The 25,810-nt window shown below is 38.3% G+C and overlaps 1 protein-coding gene and 1 non-coding gene across 3 annotated transcripts in view; both read right to left on the bottom strand.

The window, feature by feature from the left end:
• Nucleotides 1-648: 648 nt before the first annotated feature.
• The window catches only part of LOC106875657 (coadhesin), a 55,997-nt gene continuing 30,835 nt past the window's right edge, over nt 649-25,810 (bottom strand). Inside the window, exons 1-11 of one of the 2 annotated variants that reach the window (XM_089338068.1) lie at nt 25,275-25,640; nt 24,296-24,454; nt 17,089-17,259; nt 13,282-13,452; nt 11,529-11,702; nt 9,702-9,890; nt 7,631-7,768; nt 5,045-5,098; nt 3,411-3,499; nt 1,846-1,929; nt 649-1,306 (exon numbers count right to left, since the gene is read on the bottom strand). In XM_089338068.1, the coding sequence (XP_089194194.1) occupies nt 1,873-1,929; nt 3,411-3,499; nt 5,045-5,098; nt 7,631-7,768; nt 9,702-9,890; nt 11,529-11,702; nt 13,282-13,452; nt 17,089-17,259; nt 24,296-24,454; nt 25,275-25,281 (1,209 nt within the window). In that variant the 5' untranslated portion in view covers nt 25,282-25,640 and the 3' untranslated portion in view covers nt 649-1,306; nt 1,846-1,872. Of the gene's footprint in view, nt 1,307-1,845; nt 1,930-3,410; nt 3,500-5,044; nt 5,099-7,630; nt 7,769-9,701; nt 9,891-11,528; nt 11,703-13,281; nt 13,453-17,088; nt 17,260-24,295; nt 24,455-25,274; nt 25,641-25,810 lie in introns of those variants that run through there. The other variant, XM_089338067.1, reaches the window with a different exon arrangement.
• LOC128250379 (U6 spliceosomal RNA) lies at nt 11,214-11,317 on the bottom strand. The gene has a single exon (XR_008266408.1). It is a non-coding gene; the product is annotated as a U6 spliceosomal RNA (small nuclear RNA).

Below are 25,810 nucleotides of genomic sequence, written 5' to 3' on the forward strand. Positions count from 1 at the left end.
TGGTATTTGAACTCAGAATGTAGCAGCAGATGAAATACCCCTAAGCATTTCACCCAGCTTGCTAACAATTCTGCCAGCTCACCACCTTGATGATAATAATAATAATAATAATAATAATAATAAGATATCATCATGTATTTTCCACAATGGCCCACAAAAATTTTTAAAAAAGTAATAATAATAATAATAATAATAATAATAATAATCCTTTCTACTATAGGTACAAGGCCTGAAATTTGTGGGGGAGGGGGATAGTCAATTACATCAACCCCAGTACTCAACTGGTACTTATTTTATCAGCCCTGAAGGGATGAAAGGCAAAGTCGACATTGGCGGAATTTGAACTCAGAATGTAAAGATGGATGAAATGCTGCTAGCATTTTGCCCAGTATGCTAATGATTCTGCCAGCTCACTTCCTTAGTAATAATAATAATAATAATAATAATGATAAAAATAATAATAACAATGATAATAATAATAACTTTTTTTTACTAAAGGCACATGGCCTGAAATTTGTGGGGAGGGGGGTAAGTCAATTACATTGACCCCCAGTGCTTAACTGGTACTTAATTTATCGACACTGAAAGGGGCGAAAGGCAAAGTTGACCTCGGTGGAATTTGAACTCAGAACATAAAGACAGACGAAATGCCGCTAAGCATTTCAACAGGCATGCTAACGTTTCTGCCAGCTTGCCATAATAATAATAATAATAATAATAATAATAATAATAATAATAATAATAATAATCATAATAATAATAATAATAATAATCATAATAATAATAATAGAAGTCCACTGTCAACCATGAAATGCCTATGAATAGCAAGTACTAATGTCATTGGAGTTCCTTGTGCAATATGAAAAATGCAGCCCCCAAAATCTGAGCATGATCCAAGTATATGGGTCTTCATTTTGATATACTTTGAAGGTAAGTAATGAAAGTATATAATTCTGTTTTGTTTGTTTTGTTTTGTTTTGTTTTATCTTGTTGCTTTTTTTTTTTTTTAATTTGAAAACATGCAAATCTAAAACTTTAATTAAATGAATGGAATGGATGTGGGAGAGCATGTTTCAATCTTAGCAGTTGTGAATATGTAAATATCTTATAGCAAAGTACTGAAAAGCTGTAACACATTGAATTAAATCTCCTTGCTAACAGCAATATCATGAGTTTTGGTTACTAACTATATACACTGCTGAAGTTGGTGCTTGTCACAGCTACTGCCAGGCCTTTAAAACCAAGTTCAAAAAGAAAAAAAAATCAAAACTTCTTCTTCAGAATTGTCCTTGGTTCCTAGGAAACCCTTGAGAAAAAAAAAAACAAGAATAGAAATTTTAATTAGTAAGGTAGAAATAAAACTGTGGAAGAATTAACATGAAATGAGTCAGTCTTAGAAGCACACGATACTGTACTAGCAATAGAAAAGGCATACAGTGGTGACATTACATCTGTGGGCCAGAGAGTAAGAAAGTGTTGTTGAGTGACTTCATGCTAATCAATTGAGAGGCCATTTTTGTCCAACCATGCCAGTATGGAACATGGATGTAACATGATGGTGATGATGATAATGATGGTATACATATAAGATTCACTGCCACACAAGAGGGGTTTGTTATCTGTCTTCCATAAAAAGCACATCCAGTCACTGTACTGTTTCATGCCCAAAGGACTAAGAGAAATGTTACCTTGCTTGACAATAGGTGAGGGTTAAAAAACACAAGAACACCAGCTATAGAAAATCTGCCTCAACAAATTTTGACTGACCCATGCAAGCATGGAAAAGTAGACAAGATGATGATGATGACGATACACATGCATTTTTATAAAAGAAAAAATACTAACCCATTTTCAAATAAAGATCACTTTTGTTTATGGTTTGAGTGAAGTATTCAAAGTAGAAACTTGTTCGGTGCTAGTCTTAGGCCACTGTAATAATAAAGATAATAACAATAATAATAATGATAATGATATTCCCTAAAAGAAATGGAAAAACTTTCAAAATACAAAGACCTGGAAATAGAGGTAACTCGAATGTAGAATCTAAAAACAGAAACAATTCCTATCATAGTAGGTGCCTTAGGTATAATAAAAAAATATTCAGACAAATACATAACAAAAACACCAGGACTTACAAATATATATAACATACAGAAAATTGCACTACTGGGTACTGCACACATTCTACGCAAAACACTTTCAATACAGTAAACATAAGAGCACCACAGCAAACCACAGCACATACCCAAGGCACACAGAGCTGCGCTCGGTAGTGAAGTGAAAGCATGTTATAAAAATAAAACTACTGAACAATAATAATAATAATAATAATAATAATAATGATGATGATGATGATGATGATGATGATGATCTATTCTACTGTAGGCACAAGGCCTGAAATTCTGGGGGAGGGGATTAGTTGATTACATCGACCCCAATGTGTAACTGGTACTTAATTTATCAATCCTGAAAGGATGAAAGGCGAAGTCGACCCTGGCGGCATTTGAACTCAGAACACGAAGACAGGCAAAATACCGCTAAGCATTTAACACAGCATGCTAATGATTCTGTCAGCTAGCTGCCTTAATAATAATAATAATAATAATAATAATAATAATAATAAATGCCCTGATGCAGTACTAGACAGTGGTTCCCATGGGTTCTGATCTTATCTGATTGGAGGTGTTATCATGTATATTGTTTTGTCTTGGTATAAAAAATGGGCTACAGCAAATACTCTACTCAATACCACAGATTTGCTTGTCAGTTGTTTGACCTTAACCAGTTGATCATGTCCTTTGATGGCTGACAATATGTGCATCTCTGATTACAAGTGGAAGTAGAGGGGAATTCTTTGGGGTTTGGATAATTCACCTCTTGAAACATGGGTATTTCATTCAACATCCTTAAACAAGCCTTATTCAGGGACCTTTTGAGCAGGATGGGCTACTTGACCTGACGAAAATTCTAACTGGGTCCCACATGCAAAGTCATGTGCTGTTAATCTTGATATGCGATCACCATGTCACACTGATATGGTTGTGATGCACGTGCCTGGTGTACCCTTATCAGACTGGTAGTCATGATGGGTAATTCTGTTTAAGAAAGTCAAAAGAGCAAGCACAGTGAATGTATTGGGTTGATGTTTTGTTTAAGATGGAAAAAAGACGGGGCGTTTTGAACGGGGCGTTTTGAACGGGGCGAGACGTTTTGAGCATGGTTCTTCGTTTGAAAATTATATGTCCACGTCCAACCTATGTTAGCACGAAAAGAAATGGACATGAAATGAACAAATGGATTACATGTTTAAAGTGTGAAAATGAATAATTTTGAAGAAAAATTTTATGATTAAGTTGCTTGAAAACAGGTAAAAATGGAAATAGTTTATGAGACTATAGAAATAGACTTACCATAGTTGTTAGGTTATGCAATGTTGATTCTATAAGATATTGTTCAGTAAGTTCTGTTGTTCTAATTGTTGTTGTTTTATGACTGGAAACTGAAAATGTACATTAATATATATACATTAATAAGTATATCCTCTCTTTTGTTAAAGGCTTTTGGCCTTACTGTGATAAACAGCTGTGAGGGATTATCCCTCTAATGATCTTGCTATCCACCATTATAATTTTGTATGGATTATTTAGGGCCTCTTTGATTTTATGTGTGTAGGCATGACTGTTTGCCTCCCAGCCACATCATTTTAACTTCAGTCCCACTGCATGGCACCCTGGAAAAGAGCCTTCTATTATATCCCCATGGATAACCTAATCCTTATAAGTGGATTCGGTTGACAGGAAATGAAAGCGACCTGTTGAAAATATTAAAGGATGAAAGGCAAAGTTGACCTCAGAGGGATTAGAACTTGGAATGTAAAGAGCCAGAAGAAATGTCACTAGGCATTCTATCCAACTTGCTAATGATTCTACTTGCTCACCGCCTTAATAATAATAACCCTTTCTATTTGAGGCACAAGGCCTGAAATTTTGGGGAAGGGGCTAGTCATTTATTTTGACCCCCAGTGCTTGACTGGTACTTCTTTTATCGACCCTGAAAGGATGAAAGGCAAAGTTGACTTTGGAGGAATTTGAACGGACAAAATGCCACACTAAGCATTTTGTCCAGTGTGCTAACAACTCTACCTGCTAACTGCTTTAATAATAACAATCATAATAACAACCCTTTCTACTACAGACACAAAGCCTGAAATTTTGTGGGAGGGGACTAATTGATCACGTTGACCTCAGTGTTTCACTGGTACTTAATTTATCGACCCCGAAAGGATAAGAGGCAAAGTCGACCTCGGCGGAATTTGAACTCAGAACGTAAAGACAGACGAAATACCACTAAGCATTTTGCTTGGTGTAACTAACGATTCTGCCAGCTCACCGCCTTAGCAATAATATTAATGATAATCATAATCCTTTCTACTCTACACACAAGGCCTAGATTTTTGTGGGAGGGTGGGAACAAGCGATCACATCAACTCCAGTACTTGACTGGTACTCAATTTATCGACCCCAAAAGGATAAAAGGCAAAGTCGACCTCAGCTGAATTTGAACTCAGAACGTGAAGCCTAGCATGCAAGCTATTCTGCAAGGTCACCGCTTCATTAACACCATTTATATTCCTTTCTACTACAGGCACAAGGACTGAAATTTTGGTGAAGTGGTTTAGTCAATTACATTGACACCAGTACTCCACTTTTATCGACTCCAAAAGGATGAAAGGCAAAGTCGACGTTGGAAGAATTTTAACTCAGAACATAAAGATGGATGAAATGCTACCAAGCATTTTGTCTAACGAGCTAATGATTCCGTCAATGAACCACATTATTAACGCCAGGTATATCAAAAACTGGAACATGCTTGGAGTTATCTCCCATACTTAGCAGAATGAATTTTAGAAATATTGGTTATTAACTAATATTGTATTTTCCTCACCACAAAGTTATTTCTAATTAGCTTTTCAACATTCACTGTATTCTCTATGATAACACAAACTTAAATATTTTAGTTAGAATGGTGGGGCTCTAGTTCTTACCCAACTTTCTGCAATAAGGTCGCTCAGCACATTTCCGTATTTCTTCATCGGCACCTGGAAAGATATGGAAGGAGAAAAAGATGAAAACGTAGTAGTAGTGTGTGTGTGTGTGTGTGTGTGTGTGTGTGTGTGTGTGTGTGTGTGTGTGTGTGTGTGTGTGTGCGTGCATGTGCGTGCATGCACATGTGCGCTATAAACTATTTTGTATGGTTGATAGGAATGTCAGCTTGGGTGCAAGAGTATATATAAAGCAGACACTCAATTCCTGAAATGTGAGCAGTACTTTTAATACCTGACAACGTATTGTTCAAGAATGCTGTATATTCTTCGAAGAATTAAGCTAATCGTCGGAACTCAGTCTTTTCTATTTTAAGTCCCTCTCAAGTAGTACCTTTAGTTAGTTTACGTCAGCAATTAGAGTTACTTTCACAGAAATACATATTAACTAATCACCTATCGTAACTCAGTTTACATCTGTGATGATGATGATCATCATCATCGTTTAACGTCCGCTTTCCATGCTGGCATGGGTTGGGTGGTTTGGCTGAGAACACAGAAAAACCGTTAGATTCACTTCAACATTTAAATTTAATTTGCTAAAATATTTTCGTCGCTTTGCGACCGCGACTTGTTCACTGACAGGTCGCGGTCTCAGAGCGACGAAAATATTTTGGCAAATTGAATTTAAATGTTGAAGTGAATCTAACGGTTTTTGTGTGTTTTAAATGGCTTACAAACCTTCCAAGCTGCAATTGTGTGTGTATATATATATATATATTTATATAAAGGCATGAAACTGGGTATCTACACACACACACACACACACACACACACACACACAAGTATGTGTATGTCTTTGTGTCTCTTTTTATCCTCTACCACAGCTTGGCAACCAGTGCTGGTGTGTTTGGATTCCCGTAATTTCGCGGTGAAGCGAAAGGAACCGATAAAATAAGTGGCAGGCATAAGACAAATAAGTATTGGGGTCGATTCATTCGACTAAAAAAATTTTCAAGGCGGTTCCCCTCTATTTTAAAACATCAATGAAGAGATATTTTAATGAAGCAATATTTATGCCAAATATGGAATCTTTTTGACAGAATCTTTGATTAACAATTTTGCCTGTCCAATGCACTATCTGTAATACACAGTACATACTTCCCTTCAGTTTATGTATCATGTATGATACACATTCTCAACCCTTTTCAGCCGCCGGAGGCTTGTGAAAGGAATGCTCTATATCAGGGGTTTTCAAACTGTGGTCTGCAAGGACAAGACAGGGGGTCCATGGACAGCAAATACTATTTATGGGCAATTTGATTTTATATGTTTTTTAATCGAAATCTTTTAATTGACAATAAACCTATTTGTTAAATACTGTTAAATAAATAAATAAATGTAAAAATATATGTTATTTTAAGCAAATATTTATGTATAAATTTCATAAGCGTTTATAAGGGGGTCTTTAAGGTAAAGCCTGAAATATAAAGGGGTCCGCAAGTCAAAAAGTTTGAAAACCCCTACTCTATATTGCTTAGAACATAATGAAATGAAAGTAAAACTTTCAAAGCAAGCATGAACGTTTAGGAAAAACTTATAAAAACGTGTAGGCCAGAGAAAAGATTTAAAAATTCGCAATTCAGGGAATTAGTTAAGCTGTTGGCAATCAAGCAAATCGATTGTTAACATTTTGGCAGCTTACCACTACCTGTAACCCAAAACTGCAAAACAGCTTGTCTAAAGCTTTAACGATTCTACCAATCCACTTTGGTTGAATGTCATACGAGATGAGCAGATATGGCAGTTGGCATATGAATGTGATAAGTATTTGAGAAGTTGGTTAGTAGGTTGTTTGGTTGGGAAGCACTGACTGTGAGCGCATGTGCAATGGCGAATGTACTGTTACTAATATTGCGAGCAGTACATTTAATTCAAGATACTTACTGCACCTAGAGGAGAAATATATTCTTGGATTCAAAGAACTAATCTTGTTTTAGTGTAATTGTATTTATATTGTTACTTAACTCTCAAACGGCCGTAAATAAACATACTATAGAATAGAAACAACATATAACGATATGAACTTGGTGACTTCTTACCCTGGATTGTTGGGCTCGGATCTTTTCTGTTTGGCTGCACCTCCGGAATTTTTCAAGTTTAGTGAAAATTTTAAAATTCAGTGTATTGATGTAATTTTCCACGCTGAATCTCAGGAGATAATTTACTTTTCCCAGAATTTTTTTTTTGTGTTAAGTTACACAATCAGAAAACAGGATTTGGAGGCTGTCATTTTGTGCGTGACAGCTCGTGTTGTCAACTGTAAACAAATGAAATATTGGCGGAATTCTACTTTATGCACGCCAATATAACCCCTCGTAACTTTTATATTTTTTGGAATTTCCAAGAGAGAGAGAGAGAGAGAGAGAGAGAGAGAGAGAATGACAGGAAGAGAGGAACCAAAGTATTTTAGCATTAGGTTGAGTCATATTAATGAACGAATATTTATCTCTGTCCGCTTGATGACAGTTGTTCTATCTCAAATATTTGAACTTATTTCCATGGAGCAATTAGAATTAAATGGCTTACCTTCAGGACATGGAGCGCCTTTGTGTTGAGGTTTCGGACATGCACACTTTCTCACTCGTCTTTCAATAGCAAAAGGTAAAGTACACTCCGCAACTGTGCAACGAATCCATTGTGACCAGTGACACCATTTTCCATCCACTTCGTTTTTTAATACGCGATATTAAAAGGAAAATGTAGAAAGAAAAAAATTAGATATTCAATAATATCAAACATGTCCAAATTAAAATTGTTTCATAAATTATATTTGAAGATCTACGTATACATATTTCGATCTTAATTGATATAGAATGAATTGTGATTATAAATTATGGAAATCAGATTTAAAAAATAGTCGTATTGAAAACTCTTATTGTAAAGGAAAAGAAACTGGACAAAGCACCAAAAGAAGCCACAGAAAAATGCCTGCAGCCGATCTGGCAGGACATAGAATACCTGACCAGAGGGAAATGTTTTGCCACAGTAGTAGTATATTTCAAAAGTGAAGACAAAGCAAAAATACATTCGCTGCAACCTTTGAAAACCACAGACATCGTATTGCTGCCGACCCCAGTGCTGAAGTGGTACTTATTTTATCGACCTCGAAAGGATGAAAGACAATGTCGATCACGGCAAAATTTGCCAACAGCCTATAATTGAAACCAATTTACATACTCAACTCCTGATTGCTTTCGACTTAAACTTAGAATAACAACCACAAGTCTCAATACTTTAGAAGGAAAAAAAAGCTCTCACATCATTAAAAACAGTAAACCTAATAATAAATAATGGACCATTTGCAGATATCTATGTCTGCAAAAATGTAACTATAGCTGGCACAAACTAACAGGATGTTTAAGTAACCTTGGAATTTAGCTATGCATTATGTCTAACAGTTTTTTTAAAAATGTTTTTGCACCAAAAAAAAAAAAACGTGATCGCTCCATATTCAAATTGTTCATAACTTTGTCAGTTTCAGATATTTAAGGGGTGGGTAAAATTCTTCCATCATATAGTTTCAAATGATTCTACAACATAACCACGATCTTCCCTCTCCTTCAGATGAAAGCAGATGTTATTAATCTTAGTCTTGCTTCAAGACCAGGAACTGAACATTATCAGTGATAAGGTTACGGCAACACACATGAGTCACACGTTGAAAGATCAAAATCAGTTGTAATTTTATCTCAGCTAAAATCATCATCAGCATCAACAGCAGCATTTAATGTCCACTTTTCCATGATTTCATGGACCAGACAGAATTCGTGGCAGCAGATTTTCTACGGTCAGGTGCCTTTCCTGTTGCCAACCTTCATCTGTTTCCAGATAAAGCAATCTTTCCAAAAGGTCAGACATGTTTTTCATGAAAGACTGGAAGCGAACAACATAACTTGTTTAACGGTGATTTTCGTTTACAACCACCATATGTCGAGACAAGAGAACACACACACACACACATATATATATATGAAATTATTAAATTCATTCCGTTATTAAACACCAACTTAATCATGGAATTAAATGGTTTTGATTTACTGTCAGGTGACGTTTAGCCAACCCTGTATAAACGCCTTGAGAATGCGGAAAAGCTCTGGCTTCATGAGCCTGTAGGGCTCGAAGGAGATTTTTTTAGGAGACAGAACGAAAAGAATGAACAAACAAGAAAGAATGAACAAACAAGAAAGAATGAACAAACAAGAAAGAACGAACGAACGAACGAAAGAAAGGAAAAAAGTAGAGAAGAAAATGAAATATTAGTTTCGAATTTTGGCACAAGCCAGCAAGTTCGAGGGAGTGGTCAAGTCGATTACATTGACCCCAGTGTTCACCTGGTATTTATTTTATCGACTCCGAAAGGATGAAATGCAAAGTCAATCTCGGCGGTATTTGAACACAGAACGTAAAGACCGACGAAATGCTGCTAATCATTTTGCCCGGCGTGCTAACAATTCTGCCAGCTCGCCGTCCTAAGAAAATGAAATATTGACACAAGGAATAGCAAAAAAGAAATAACCAGAGAAACAATGTGTGATAAAAAAAAAAGAAGAAAGAAAGCAAAATCAAAAGGAGAAAGTCCACAGACAGACTGACTTACCTGGACAGTCGATATTGTTATAACATTCACGTTTCTCTATCGATCGACCACGACACTGACGGCCGTAATGACGTGGTTTAGGTTTTGTGCATGTTCGATGGCGAGTTTTAAAGCCGCGGATACCACTGCATCTTCGAGTATTACAACTACCAAACGCACTCCAGTTTGACCAGCTTCCGTGTATGGATACTAAAAAAAAGACAGGTAGAGTGTGAACATAGGCAATTAATCAAAGGTGCTGGGTAATTTCAAAGAAAATTTTAAGTTTTCTGTTGAATAATTTCGTCTATACCAGGGGTTTTCAAACTGTGGTCCGCGGAGCACAGGGGGTCCGCAAGGGGGTTCATGGACAGCAAATACTTTTTATGGGCAATTTGATTTTATATGTTTTTTAATCGAAATCTTTTAATTGACAATAAACCTCTTTGTTAAATAGTGTTAAATAAATAAATGTAAAAATATCTGTTATTTTAAGCAAATATTTATGTATAAATTTCATAAGCGCTTATAAGGGGGTCCCTAAGGTAAAGCCTGAAATATAAAAGGGTCCGCAAGTCAAAAAGTTTGAAAACCCCTGGTCTATTCTATACCTTGCGAATAAGATATCGAATGTGTTGCTGAAAAGAACAGCCAGCAATGTCAATCGGCCCATCTCACGACGTTCTTAGACACGATGCCTTCATCCTAGCTTGAAAGAGTAAAGGCGCGTGGTTTAGTGGATAGGGTATTCAGCTCACGATCGTAAGGTTGTGAGTTCGAAAACCGGCGGCGCGTTGTGCCCTTGAACAAGACACTTCTTTTTTTCACATTGCTCCAGTCCACTCAGCTGGCAAAAATGAGTAGCACCTGTAATTCAAAGAGCCAACCTTGTCACATTCTGTATCACGCTGAATCTCCCTGAGAACTACGTTAAAGGTACGCGTGTTTATGGAGAGCTCAGCCATTTGCATGTTAATTTCACGAGTAGTCTGTTCCGTTGATTGGATCAACTGGAACCCTCATCGTCGTAAGCGAGTGCCAGTGATATAGTTTGAACGAAGAGAGCGGCAGTCTATGCGGTCTGTATTTCTTGATGAGGAAGTTTCTGGTGGTGGTTAATTGGTTTCGGGTTTCAACACCTATGACCTAGCATCTAATCGAAAAACTCATCAGCTGGTTTGCGTACTGTTACAGCAATCTCCTTGTGGATTGATTTATTGCGTGTAGACAGCTCTGAGAACCATAATATTTTAATTTTTACTTCCTTCAATCACCACATTGAAGAGTTTGGTTCAGTTTTGTTGAATAACTAAGTATTCTACAAGACTAGATATGTTACAGACCAGATGTTCCCAAAATGGTAAATTTACTGATTCTGAGTTTATACAATTATAATTATTAAAAATATGAAAGAAGAAATGGCAAATTAATTCCCTTTTCTTTAACACCCTGTATCGTATAATTCTTCAGATGAGTGTTTATCGTTTATAGTTTCAGCTTAGAGCTGCGGCCATGCTGATGCACCGCCGTGAAAAAAATATGGAACGCTTCACGAATTTGCGTGTCATCCTTGCGCAGGGGCCATGCTAATCTTCTCTGTATCGTTCGAATTTTAGAATATGTACCGCCGTAGCTAGTGTGTTTATTTTTTTGTAACCTTTATCTTTTACTTGTTTTGCTCATTCGACCGAGGTCATGCTGGAGCACCGTCTTGAAAAGTATTAGTGAAATAAATCGACCCCAATATTAATTTTAAGTCCGTTATACACACGCACACACACTTCATACTCTCACTGTCACGGTCGACCAAAAACGTAAAGCTAAATTTAAAAACTCTTCTGATATTACCTGGACAAGGTCTTCTCCCTCGACATTCAAGTTTCTCTGTTTTGGGTCCTCTACAGTAGTTACCACCATAGAGTGGTTTCGGACTGTTGCACTCTCTGTTTCTGATACGAAATGCTGTACCACATGTGACTGGACATGGACTCCATGAACTCCAGAGTGACCAGCCTCCATCCTCTGGGGGGGAAAAAAAGAAAAAAGATTATATAAAGCAAAATGTTTTGTTTTCGAGAAGAATGACTTTTAATGAATTTGAATGCTAATAGTATATGTATATAGTAAAAATGAGTTGTGACGTCCCTGGTGCCAAGCTGTATCAGCCTTTGCTTTCTCTTCGATAACATCGGTGGCGTGGAGATGGGAGGCTGGTATATTTGATATATTGTTTGTGTGTGGGGAGGTGCTAGTGTACGTTCGAACGTGTGCAAGATTTTCTATCGTCTTGTTATCGTTTCTTTATAGTTTACTCGTTCTCCTCGCTCCCGTTATTTGCTGAGCCCAGGAAAATGGTCTGAAGAAAAGGACAGTCCCATAGCCTTTCCGTGTAGCGAATTGACTGAAACATTAAAGTGTAGGACACAATATCTTGCGGAATTTGTTCCGGCTCACTGTGCTCTAAGTTCAAATTCCGTTGAGACCAAGTTTTCTTTCATCATTTCGAGGTCGATAAAGTAAACTACCAGTTCAGAGGGGGATTATTTGAGCCTTGAATGAGATACCTTGTGGTAGTTGTTCAAGCTCTTTGTGTTCTGAGCTTTTGGATGGTAGACTAAATTCTTCATGTGTGCCTTTAACGGAGTTCAAGTCCACTCTTCTGCAAGTATTTTGGGTCACATCTTTGGTTTGTGCAGCCGTGAATGTGTGGTAAGAAATTCGCTTCAGAACCACATGGTTCCGGGTTCAGTTGCACTATGTGCTACCTTGGGCAAGTGTCTTGTACTACAGCCTCGGGACGACCAAAGACTTATGAGGGGATTTGGTAGACGGAAACTGAAAGAAGCCCATCGAGTATATATATATCTGTGTGTGTGTCTTTGAGTCTGCGTTTGCCCCCACCACTGCTTGACAACCGGTGTTGGTGTGTTTACGTTCCCGTAACTTAGAGATTCAGCCAATAGACCGATAGAATAAGTAGCTGGCTTTAAAAAAAATAAGTACTGGGGTCGATTCGTTCGACTAAAAATTCTTGAAGTCTAATGACTGAAACAAGTAAAAGATAAAAGATATTCATAAACGCTGTCTTCCCTTCTCTGATTAAGCTACCATAAAGGTCTTTCATACACTAGGAAATTCGAGAAGTTTAAATAAAGTTGAGTGTAAACTAACATACATAATGATGTAAGCTGAAGATAAAATTTTATCTCTTGAAGTAATAACTTATTGAGACAAAAGTCACATTAATGAATATTCTTTCGAAGGGTTGTAAGGGAGAGAACTCCAAATTTTAAATTTACTAAAGCTAAATAGAGATATGCAGTAGGAATCGAGATTGGTCATAACTTCTCTGCATACTCTCATCTAATTTTTAGTCAGTTTAAATTTCATAGTTTTCCATCGTGTCCTTTTCAAAAAGGTAATAATTTCAATAGATTAAAAATTATTTTAGGTTTAGGGCGTTATATCTCCTTCATTCTGAAGATATAACTGGAAAATTTATCAAATATGTAAAATGATAGTTCATTACTACTGTTTTCCCTCACCCTACCCCCCTCTCTCTCTCTCTCTTCTTTTAATTAGGAAAATCTCAATAGCTTACGTTGACATTTGATCTTGACACATTTTTTGACTTGATAATTGGATCCTCCACAGGGTCTACCTCTGTACTTAGGTTCTGGATTATCGCACTTCCGAACCCTTTTCATACTACCTGCTCCACAGCTTGCACTACACGTCGACCATGGGGTCCAGTTACTCCACCTTCCATTAACTGAAATATGACAAGAAGAAAATATAAAACACAAACAAAATACAAAAGGATTAAAAAGATGCCATTAGTATCATTTTCTTCTCATCACTACAATTACTGAATTTTATCCTTAAGTCAGATATATGATGAAAAGCAATCCAGAAAGAAGCAGCCTGATTTTGTTGTTTATTTGTTTTCATACATACAGTAACCTGGTCTCTATTATTGAATATGTTGTTCCTTTTTAAGATGGTGGCGTGCAATTCAGAGAAATGTGGCTACTATTTGTGACCGAGATCCCTTTCTACACACACACACACATATATATGAATGAAATATAGACAGCGATCAATAACTGCATACATTATTACATAATGTTTCAAGATTGATTGCATTAAACTAAGATGAAACAATTGTAAATTGAAGTAGTAAAATGACTTCCTTACGCCAAACATCTTGTCATCATGTGCGCGCGTGTGTGTATCACTCTAAACCTTAGACGTCTCATTCAGTTTAGAACCAGATACTTACAGACCGTCCCATAAGTCTAATGTAAAATTAAGGGATATAAAGAAAAACTTCTGCCACATCTATAGTATTTAGAAACCCAATCAATGACATTAGTCGATGATTTCTTGCCTATCCTCCATCAAAAATTTTTTTCATAAGACGGTCCCGTAGTACAACGGGATTTTAATGAACAGCAAGCTTCGAAGAAGAAATTTCCTTCATATCCAACATGCAGCCCTTTCAGTATAGGGGCGCGCACACACACACACACACACACACACACACACACACAGAAAAAATATCTTGTTAGCACGCCTTTTAACTTATAAGTGATAATATAAGTGTAGGTGAAAGATTTGCTTATCTTTCTACATAAGCATTTTCCTATAATTCATAGATATAGGAAGATTTTAAATAGAGGCAATGCAAAATTCAGCAAGAGCTGTGTTCTAACATGAAAAGACTTATTGCCAACATATCAGTCAAACATGATGTCTTGTTTGTTGACTGAAGCATGCTCTTTAGAACCGGCATGTATCGTGGAATCGGTCGTATATGAAGCCGGAGTGGCCTCAACCAAGCCACACCAATATTACAGTGGTGAGAAGATGCATTAATGTAACTTTGACGGAGACAATGATATCCTACTTAAAAGGCGGCGAGCTGGCAGAACCGTTAGCACGCCGGGCGAAATGCTTAGCGGTATTTCGTCTGCCGTTGCGTTCTGAGTTCAAATTCCGCCGAGGTCGACTTTGTTTTTCATCCTTTCTGGGTCAATAAATTAAATACCAGTTGCGTACTGAGGTCGATCTAATCGACTGGCCCCCTCCCCACAAATTTCGGGCCTTGTCCCTAGAGTAGAAAAGAATAATATCCTACTTATATTTCTCGAAATATTTTTCAACAAAAGAGATATTTATTTGAATGTTATTTAAAGATACCAGTTGCGCATATTGTACACTGTAGATTAGAGTAAAGCTTGTTTTATTTTTTCTTGACAAGGGGTTTTTTAAAACCGAAATATAACTAAAGGAAACAGTATAACCATTTATTTTTGTTTTACTTTCACTCTTTTATTTCTAACTTATATTGTTATAAAGGGTTTCTAAAACACTTTAAAACTAAGTATATACATACATGTGTGCTTATGTGTATGCAATGAATATACAAAACTAGTCTGCACACGAATGTTTGATTGCGTAATAATAAATGTTCCTTCAAATCAGAGTAACTTACTTTCAGGTTCTGTATGGATATTAATGGATAAGTAATGAATCATCACTCAGACAAAATAGGAACGTCAATTTATATTTAAGTGAACATATATCAGATTAGAGGTTAAAAGAAGAATGGAATGCCAAGCTAGATGAAAGTAAGCATATTTTAGAATTGTGGTTGATGAAAGCACAGAACAGAGTGCCAGGTTATATGTGCATACGTTTGTTCCTTCTTCACCACATAAATAATTCTTGTTAGCTTTTTAAAGCATCTTGCATTAAATGTGCTAACACTAACTTAAAATATGTTAACGCTAAAAATTTTAACACTAGCTTAACTTGTTTTCTTGTGGATGGCATCTCTGAGTTGCTTATTCTCAAAACAATTCTATTTTTCGACGCCAAAAAATGTATCATATTGTACATAAACTTGTTGTTTCCCCCCCCCCCCCCCATTACAACTACGTACGAAAGATAGCAGCCAATTTCTACCAAATTACACCTTATCGTTATAAAAAGGTTTGATTTATTTCGGATAATGTAGTCCAAGATTACTCCATGTTCGAGAGAAAGACGAAGTGGTCATGATTGGTACAACTTTGATCTTATGTTTGCTCATTAAAAGCATTCCAAGGAGCAATTAACAAAAAAGAAAAAAAAACGGTTATGATGTCTGTCGAACAAATTAGTTTTGACTGGGAGTCGAAACCTCACTGCAGTCTTCATTTGTTAGCTGCTTGTCTCTTACTTCACGGTCTGTAAGCGGAGGAAAGTATCTATAATCAAGAATAGAAATGAAGAGCTGTACACACTGAGTCAGTCTGTTTCTCTAAAGCAGGAATTCTCAACGAAGGGCATACGCCCCACCGGTGAGGCCTGGGGAAATCGTGGTGGGGAGTGGAATCCAAAATTTTTTAGTGAGACATGGAATTGTGAAAGTCTTTTTGTTACATCAAATATACTTCACTTATACTCAGTCTTATATATACTACACTTATACTCTGTGGAGGCACAATAGCCCAGTGATTAGGGCAGCAGACTCGCGGTCGGGGGATCGCGGTTTCGATTCCCAGACCGGGTGTTGTGCGTGTTTATTGAGCGAAAACACCTAAAAGCTCCACGAGGCTCCGGCAGGGGGGGGGGACCCTTGTTGTACTCTTTCGCCCCATCTTTCTCTCACTCTTTCTTCCTGTTTCTTGAGTAACGCTGCGATGGACTGGCGTCCCGTCCAGCTGGGGGAACACATATGCCATAGAAACCGGGCCCATGAGCCTGGCTAGGCTTGGAAAAAGGCGCATAAATAAATAAACATACTCAGTCTAGCTGAACTAATCACTCCAGCTAAGCATACTGTGTGAAGACTGTTTACTACAGTATAGCCCTATTCTAATGCCTTAGTGTGGATATTTCTTTAAGGAATGTATATAATTATGAAATATTAAAAACGAAGTTTTTTTTTGGGGGGGGGGGGGGTTTCCTAATCACTGGTGGAACGTACATTTTTCTGGCAAGTTATAGTGGGGCCTAGTAGGGAATAGGTTGGGAAACACTGGGCTAAAGAGTTAACATAACTGGCATTCCGTTGGTTACGACGACGCGAATTCCAGTTGATCCGATCAACAGAACAGCTTGTACGTGAAATTAACGTGCAAGTGGCTGAGCACTCCACAGACACGCGTACCCTTAACGTAGTTCTCAGGGAAATTCAGCGTGACACAGAATGTAACAAGGCTGAACTTCTGAAATACATATACTACTTATTTTTGTCAGCTGAGTGGACTGGAGCAACGTGAAATAAAGTGTCTTGTTCAAGGACACAACGCGTCGCCGGGAATTGAACTCCCAACCTTATGATCGTGAGCCGAATACCCTATCCAGTAAGCCACGCGTTTTCTCAAAAGAGTCAAATAAATCATTAGTTTCAACTTACCTGGACACGGTTTCGTATTGCACGCGGCTTCCTCTACGCTGCTGCCAACGCAATCTTTACCATCGTTTGCCGGCGGTGGATAGATACAAGCCCGAGTTCGAGAGCGGCGGCCTCCACCGCACGACTTAGTACATGGATTCCACTGATACCAGGGACCCCAATTGCCATCCACTGAAAAAGAAAAGGATATAAATATACGTGTGGGTGTGTGTACAGAGAAGAAGGTAATATTTCGCACGCAGAAAACAGCAAAATATTGGGTATCATTACCCTTTTAAGACGGAAAATAATACCCAATTTTTCTCCGGTTTTCATCTTCTCGTCTGTACAGTACGAAATACATTCGACGCTTCTCAAAACAAAATTATATATATATATATATATATATAAATAGTTCATTACAGTTCTTGTCGATTTCATTTCGAAAATCCATGCCAATAAAATATAAAGTATTTGTGACATAATCAAAATGAAATGAAATAAAATAAAATAAAAAATAAACGAAAGGTGCAGACATGGCTGTGTGGCAAGAATCTTTCTTCCCAATCACATGGTTGCGGGTCCAGTCAGACTATGTGAAATCTTGGACGAGTGTCTTCTACTATAGCTTCGGGCCGACCAAAGCCTTGTGTGCGAATTTTGTTGGCGGAAACTGAAAGAAGCTCCAAAATTTCAGACTTTGTGCCTTTAGAATGACGGATTATTTCTTCAGTTGTAACTTGCCCCAAAACCCTGTGCACCCATAGGCGAAACTCAAGAATAGCTGAGACTGACTCGACCAAAATAAAATATTACACACACACACACACACACACACACACATGTATGTATGTGTGTGTGTGTGTGTATATATATATATATATATATATATATATATATATATATATATATATATATATTCGCCATCAGAAGGGTTCGGTATTATCGTTAAAGGCGCGAAATTGCGTTTGATCCTTTAGCCGATAACTGATGAGGAGCTGGGGTCCTTTTGTGTGTGTTTTCCGTTCGTCTTTGCATCTACTATATGTTTTTCAACTTGCCATTTTGTGTCTGTTTGTGCATTTACTATACGCTTTTTTTAACTTGCGTGTGTGTGTGTGTGTGTGTGTGTGTGTGTGTATGAGGGTGGGGTGCATTTGTATCAGTCTTGAATGATAATTAGAACCAGCTACACAAACAAAAATCAGCAGACGAAACACAGTCTTGTATTATTAAAACAATACAAATGTAAATCGTAGAACCGTGACGTCTGTAAACGTCTGTACAATCTATATAGGTTCCACTTCTTACCCAGGCTGCTATTGTTTTTACTGCTACTACTACTACTACTACCACTACTATTGCTGCTACTGGGTATTACATGTTTTTGTCTGGTAAATATAGCATCCAAATCTCCCAAATTTCCACGAACTGCCGTCTTTGAGAATGAAAGACGATTCTGAAAGCCTTACGATTACCCCTGCTCTATATCTAAGGAGTGAAACCGCCCATGTGTTGATAGCTTCGATCTAATTCTGTCCGTTTAATTTCGACTTAAGGATCAATCTCAGTCTGCACATGTACTCCACCTTAAATTTTTCTGTCATTTCTTTCTCCATCAATTTATCCATTTCCAAAATCCCCAAGTACTTATAGCCCGTCTCTTCTATCTGCTTCATAACCTCCCCGTCCATACATTTGATTTTGCCTCTCTTCAAGACTAACACACCACACTTTCTCAGTCCGAACTCCATTCTGATATCAGCACTGAAGGTATACACTGTATCAACGAGGAAACTGACTTGGGCTTCATCTTTACCATAAAGTTTGAGGTCATCCATGAATAACAAATGGTTGACTTTTTATTGGCGGCTTTTGAATACATACCCAGTTTTTACTCTCCTCAGAATCACTGTTAGTGGTATCAAGCACACTACAAAGATCAGTGGTGACAGGCAGTCCCCTTTGAAGATGCCCCTCCTAATTTCTGCTTTCCCTAAACTTCTTCCGTATGATGTCGGGTCTGTCCTCCAATTCGCCATACTTTTTCCAAGCAATCGCTCAACATTCGATGCAATACCAAATAGGTTCATACATTCCATAATCCAAGAATGTGGGATCATATCGTACGCCTTACGATAGTCGACCCATGACATGGCTAATTTACTTTTCCTCCTCTTGCAGTCTTTTAGTACAGTTCTATCTATCAGGAGTTGAACCTTGGTACTTCTGCACTTACGCTTGCATATGAAAGGACTCTATTTTCTTCCAGATGTTCGTTGTACTCAACTAGCCCCCTCTAGCCTTGTGCTCTAGCCTTGTGTCTATATTAGAAAATTGTTATTACTCAGAAGATTGTTAGTTGGTAGAATTCTTAAGAGCGTCAAACAAAATGCTTTTCTGGCGCTTGGTTCGGCTCTTTACGTTTTAAGTTCAAATCCATCTCCCGCGAGGTCAGCTTAGCCTTCCATCCTTTTGAGGTCGATAAAATAAGGAAAGAGACAAAATAAGTACCAGTCAAGTAGTGAGGTTGATGATATTCGACTAATCCTTTCCCTTCAAACATTATTATTTTATTTTATTCGAAGGTTCAAGCTCTACTAGCTTTATCGGTTTTTTTTTTTTGGCGGCGTGGGGAGAGGGAACAGTTATGCTGGTAAGACAGGGTAATAAATAAAATCAGCACTTAAACCATCCATCCATGTCGTCTGTCCACAACTCTTGAGGGGCTCGTGGGAGTAAAAATCCGCAGGCATCTACACCATAGAGTCCTATCAGAAGCAGTCGATATTATGCATTCCGGTTAGATTCTCAAGCGTAACTATTATTGCATTATCATTTTATTTTATTCGAAGATTCAAGCTGTTCCCCCAACATTCTACTGGTTTTATAGGAGCCTTTTGGTGGCGTGAGGTGGGGAGCGGTTGTAGTAGTTAGACTGAATAACAAATAAAAAATAGCACTTAAACCATCCATCCAGGGAGTAAAAGTCCACAGGCATCTACATCATAGAGCCCTATCAGAAGTATCTGTCACTACGCTTTCCGGTTAGATTTCCAAGCATGACCAACTGAGATTTTGGATATTATCCAACCATCTTGCTCTTGGTCTACTCCCAAGGTCTCATTCCGATTGACTCGGCTTGAATTCGTCTTTCGACTTTTTGCGACATTTTAATTACATATCCATAATTCAGGTGATTTCGGTCGCTTGAATTCGCAATCGTCGACATTCATGACCGTGGGTGAGGACAGGTGCGAAAACGAAACTAGAGTTAGCAAGTTTGTTTTTCTTTGTCCGTTTTTCTTATGCCCTTTTTTTAAACGTTGGTCCAAATAACCTACAAATATCCTATATATGTAAAAATACGTAACGCTGATGAAATCATTTTATCTTGATTCTAGCAGAGAAGCGATGCTTAATCTTGACCAATACTACATTTTTACATCGAATAAAAATAAAATAAAAACATTACTATTAAGATTCACAAAGGTTTCTTAGCGGACCATACAATAATAATAGACGTTCAATTACTTGTCAAGATCCTCATATTTCTTCTCTTTTTTAAAATTTCTTTTTTAATTATAGCTAATTTCAACAGCATAAATATTGAGCATTTCAGTATCCAGTTTTAGCAGAGTGACTTTCCCACTGTCAAAAGCTTGTAACCGAGTGGCCTAACTTTTGTGTGTGTGTGTGTGTGTGTGTGTGGCACCTGGGGCAAGTTTATGAGGTTTCCACACTCCCAGTTACTCCTTATGCAGCGGACTCAAAAGTATCATCCTTAAAAAAAAGGGCCGCTTGGGGTGCACTCCCCAGCCTAACTACGCTATTGTTGTAACTGCCTTAATATTGTGAATTGGGGGGGGGAGGTGATTTGGTTAGTATTTTTAGCAGGTTTACCGAAAGTATAGCTACTCCCACGTTGACTTGGACCATCTTCAAAATTCTTGTGCAAATGTTTGTGTTTGCAAGACTCATTAACATGAAGATACGTTAAGACGGATTCTTTCTTTCGTTATTTATTGCTTTCTGACTTTTCGTTTCGCTCTTGTTTACATTCCTATAAGTTTTTTTTCAAACTTAGGCGAAAGTTGCGTTGGTTCTTAATAGATACAAGGTTTTCTTTTACTTCTGTGTTTTCTTCTCCTCCCCTCCCCCACCTGCCATTCAACAACGTGACGAACACACGCACACACACACATGTATATATATATATATATATATATATATATATATATATATATATATAATACATATATATGTATATACATCTATGTATGTGTATTTATATATATATACATCTATATATATATATCATCATCTTCATCATCATCGTTTAACGTCCGCTTTCCATGCTAGCATGGGTTGGACGATTTGACTGAGGACTGGTGAAACCGGATGGCAACACCAGGCTCCAGTCTGATTTGGCAGAGTTTCTACAGCTGGATGCCCTTCCTAACGCCAACCACTCAGAGAGTGTAGTGGGTGCTTTTACGTGTCACCCGCACGAAAACGGCCACGCTCGAAATGGTGTCTTTTATGTGCCACCCGCACAAGCCAGTCCAGGGGCACTGGCAACGATCTCGCTCGAAAATCCTACAGGAGCCAGTCAGGCGGTACTGGCAACGGCCACGCTCAAAATGGTGCATCTCATGTGCCACCCGCACAAGAACCAGTCCAGGGGCACTGGCAACGATCTTACTTGGCTTGCCGGGTCTTCTCACGCACAGCACATTTCCAAAGGTCTCGGTCAGTAGTCATCGCCTCGGTGAGGCCCAATGTACGAAGGTCTTGCCTCACCACCTCAGCCCAGGTCTTCCTGGGCCTACCTCTTCCACGGGTTCCCTCAACTGTTAGGGTATGGCACTTTTTCACGCAGCTATCCTCCTCCATTCTCACCACATGTCCATACCAGCGCAATCGTCTCTCTTGCACGCCACAACTGATGCTTCTAATGTTCAGCTTTTCTCTCAAGATACTTACACTCTGACGGGTATTCGCATTGACATTACACATCCAACGGAGCATACTGGCTTCATTCCTTGCGAGCTTACGTATGTCCTCAGCAGTTACAGCCCATGTTTCACTGCCATGTAGCATGGTTGTTCGTACGCATGCGTCATACAGTCTGCCTTTTACTCTGAGTGAGAGTCCCTTTGTCACCAGCAGGGGTAAGAGCTCTCTAAACTTTGCCCAGGCTATTCTTATTCTCGCAGCTACACTTTCAGCGCACCCACCCCCACTACTAACTTGGTCGCCCAGATAGCGGAAGCTATCGACTACCTCTAGTTTTTCACCCTGGAATGAGATAGAAGTTGTTTCCTGTTTGTTTGCAGTCTTTATTGCACCTGAACATCTGCCACAAACAAAAACTAACTTGCTAGTTAACCTGCCTTTGATGTTGCTGCACCTCTTATGTGTCCATAGCTTGCACCGGGTACATCTTATAGAGTTACTACCTACTCCTTTTCTACATACTGAGCAGGGCCATCTACCTGAAGGGGTTTGTGTTTTATCTACCTTCCTACTTATTAGGATTTTGGTTTTAGCTAGGTTAACTCTAAGTGACTCCGCAATTAGGGCAAGGTCATCAGCATAGAGGAGCTCCCAGGGGCAACCTGTCTTGAACTCCTCTGTGATTGCCTGGAGGACTATGGTAAATAAGAGGGGGCTGAGGAAGGAACCTTGGTGGACCCCTACCTCTACCCGGAATTCATTGCTGTACTCATTTCCAACCCTCACCTTACTGGCAGCATCTCTGTACATGGCTCGCATAGCTCTCACTAACCATTCTTCTATCCCAAGTTTCCTCATTGACCACCAGATAAGGGATCGGGGGACCCTGTCAAAGGCTTTCTCCATGTCAACGAAAGCCAGGTACAGAGGTTTATCCTTAGCTAGGTATTTCTCCTGCAACTGTCTCACTAGAAATAAGGCATCAGTAGTGCTTTTACCTGGCACGAACCCAAACTGCATCTCATCTAAATTGATTCGCTCCCTAATTAGTTGGGCTATGACCCTCTCTGTAACTTTCATAACCTGATCTAACAGCTTGATGCCTCTGTAATTATTTGTATCTAAAGCGTCACCTTTACCTTTGTAGCAGTTGACTATGATGCTGCTACACCAGTCATTATATAAATATACATCTATATACATATATATATATATATATATATATATATATATATATATATGCGCAGGAGTGGCTGTGTGGTAAGTACCTGGTTCCGGGTTCAGTCCCACTGCGTATCACCTTGGGCAAGTGTCTTCTACTATAGCCTCGGGCCGACCAAAGCCTTATGAGAAGCTGAAAGAAGCCCTTTCGTATATGTGTGTGTGTGCGTGCATGTGTGTGTGTGTGTGTGTGTGCCCCTAACAACACTTGACAACAGATACTGGTGTGTTTTTCGGTTCGGCAAAAGAGACCGATAGAATAAGTCCTGGGATCGATTTGCTCGACTAACGGCGGCGCTCCAGCATGGCCGCAGTCAAATGACTGAAACAAGTAAAAGAAAAAAAGAATATATATATATATATATCGTTCCTATTTCGTTTTGAATTATTTACGAAACCTTACAGCGTGTTTACTTTTCTGTATGTCTTTGTTATTTTTTTTTTATAACAAAGTTTAATCTCTCAAAATGCCATCAACCAAGAAGAAGCATGAACAAACTTTTCAAGCAAACGTTGTTGCTGCTTAACAAGATCGTTCGATCTCCCTCAAATCACACACTACTCATTTTTATGACATGAAGAAAGCATTCGACATTGTAGTCACTGGTATACAAAAATATGGAATGGTCACGATGGGAACGCCTTCAGTCATAGTTCTGCTCGATCAGAGCTGCCTTGGGGCTTCACAAAATAATAATAATAATAATAATAATAATAATAATAATAATGACAATGGTGATGGCTTCTTCCGTCGAATACAACGTATGAGCGTTCAGCTTTTTGCCGAATGAATTGTTCATAGTGATCAAATGTATATGCGGTACGTTAGCTCACTCTCTCCATCACTCAACTGGTACTTATTTTATCGACCTCGAAAGGATGAACAGCATAGTCGACCTGGGCGGTATTTGAACTCAGAAAGTAAAGACGGACGAAATGCCGCTAAGCATTTCGTCCGGCGCGTTAACATTCCTGCCACCTCGCCGCATTTATTCTGCAAAACAATAAAAACGTTAAAAACAAAAACCCCTGTGCAATTGCTTCTTACCTGGACAGTAACTTCTGATCATGCAAGGCTGGAAGAGCCGGTTTCTGTAATCATCGGGCCTGCATGTAGGACACTGTCGGTACTTCGACCGCCATCCGGCCCCACAAGTCACTGTACACTCAGTCCATTCTCCCCAGGGGGCAAGAGTAGGTTTGACAGCTAGAACAAAAAAAAAGACGGGAAACAAACAATTTTAAGTAAATGTGAGTTACCAGTTATTGGTGCAATTGGCATGGAATGTTTTAAAGAACGATAAGTTTAAGTTAAAAATTAAGAAAAAATATGTAAATAAAAAACTACATTAATGATACTTGTGTATAAATACAATTATGAATAACGAACTTAAAAAGCTTCAATTATTAATAACAAGCTTTTGCTCAGCCATTAACATGGATTTTGTAATATATAATTTGATATTCGCTATGGGATCAATTTTCGACTCTCTTTGATATTTACTGTATTTTTAACACATCAAATCCATGAGATATTATCCTAGGACAAATACTGCAGTAACTACGTACCAGATAAATATCAACCGGATAACTATTCGCAACATCAGTGAATGCTTTATTCAATTTATTTCCTATATCAGGGACGACGAATTCTTGCCCAAACATGTAACTGGCTGCGACTACGCACCATGGAAAAGGCCGAAATGCATCAGGCGTTTTCACTGGCTACTGTTGGCACGAATTTCCATCTCTCCCTCTGATATATATATATAGTATTTTTAGCATAATTTAATATTTTTATTTAATGAGCGGTGCATCAAGATATCCGTTGAGGGACACCGTTGGGAAAATACTGAAATAAATCTAATTCGAAATATCAATTTCTTACATTGGTACAAGGTCATATTTATTTGCAGGGAAAGAAATTAGATGATTCAATCAACCCAAGTATATTTCATCGGACACCAAAAAGAAACATAAACTCTATCCTGCAGATTCTGAACTAGGAAATTATACTAATTACTGACCTGGCATTTAGTACGGTTTTCTAATGGTTCTACCATTCCACCATCGCAAAATATTGGTTTCAAATTTTGGTACAAGGCCAGAAATTTCGGGGAAGGTACTAAGTCGATTACATCGATCTGAGTACTCGGCTGGTACTTTATTTTATCGACTCAGAAAGGATGAAAGACAAAGTCGACCTCGGCGGAATAACTCGGAACGTAAAGACAACCGCTAAGCATTTTGTTCGGCGTGCTAACGATTCTGCCAGCTAACCGTCCTACCTCGCTAAATATTGATTTCCAATTCAAGTCAGTGAGAGAGCTTTAAGTTGTTGCTGTCGCTCAACTGAAAAAACACAATCAAATCCCTTACTCATTACCTCTTTCGAAAAAAAAAGTAATAGAACAGTTTGCTTTATTCTTTTATACGTTTCAGCTATGATCATGCTGGAGCACCGCTTTTTTTTTAATCCTTAGTACTGGATAGGACGGTTACCTGATTTACATGACGTATAAGTGACCGAGATCACAACATTCCTCTGAACAGGATGTCGGTC

Source organism: Octopus bimaculoides, chromosome 20 (assembly GCF_046866305.1).
Source record: "Octopus bimaculoides isolate indiv1 chromosome 20, ASM4686630v1, whole genome shotgun sequence".
In the NCBI taxonomy this organism is placed as follows: domain Eukaryota; kingdom Metazoa; phylum Mollusca; class Cephalopoda; order Octopoda; family Octopodidae; genus Octopus; species Octopus bimaculoides.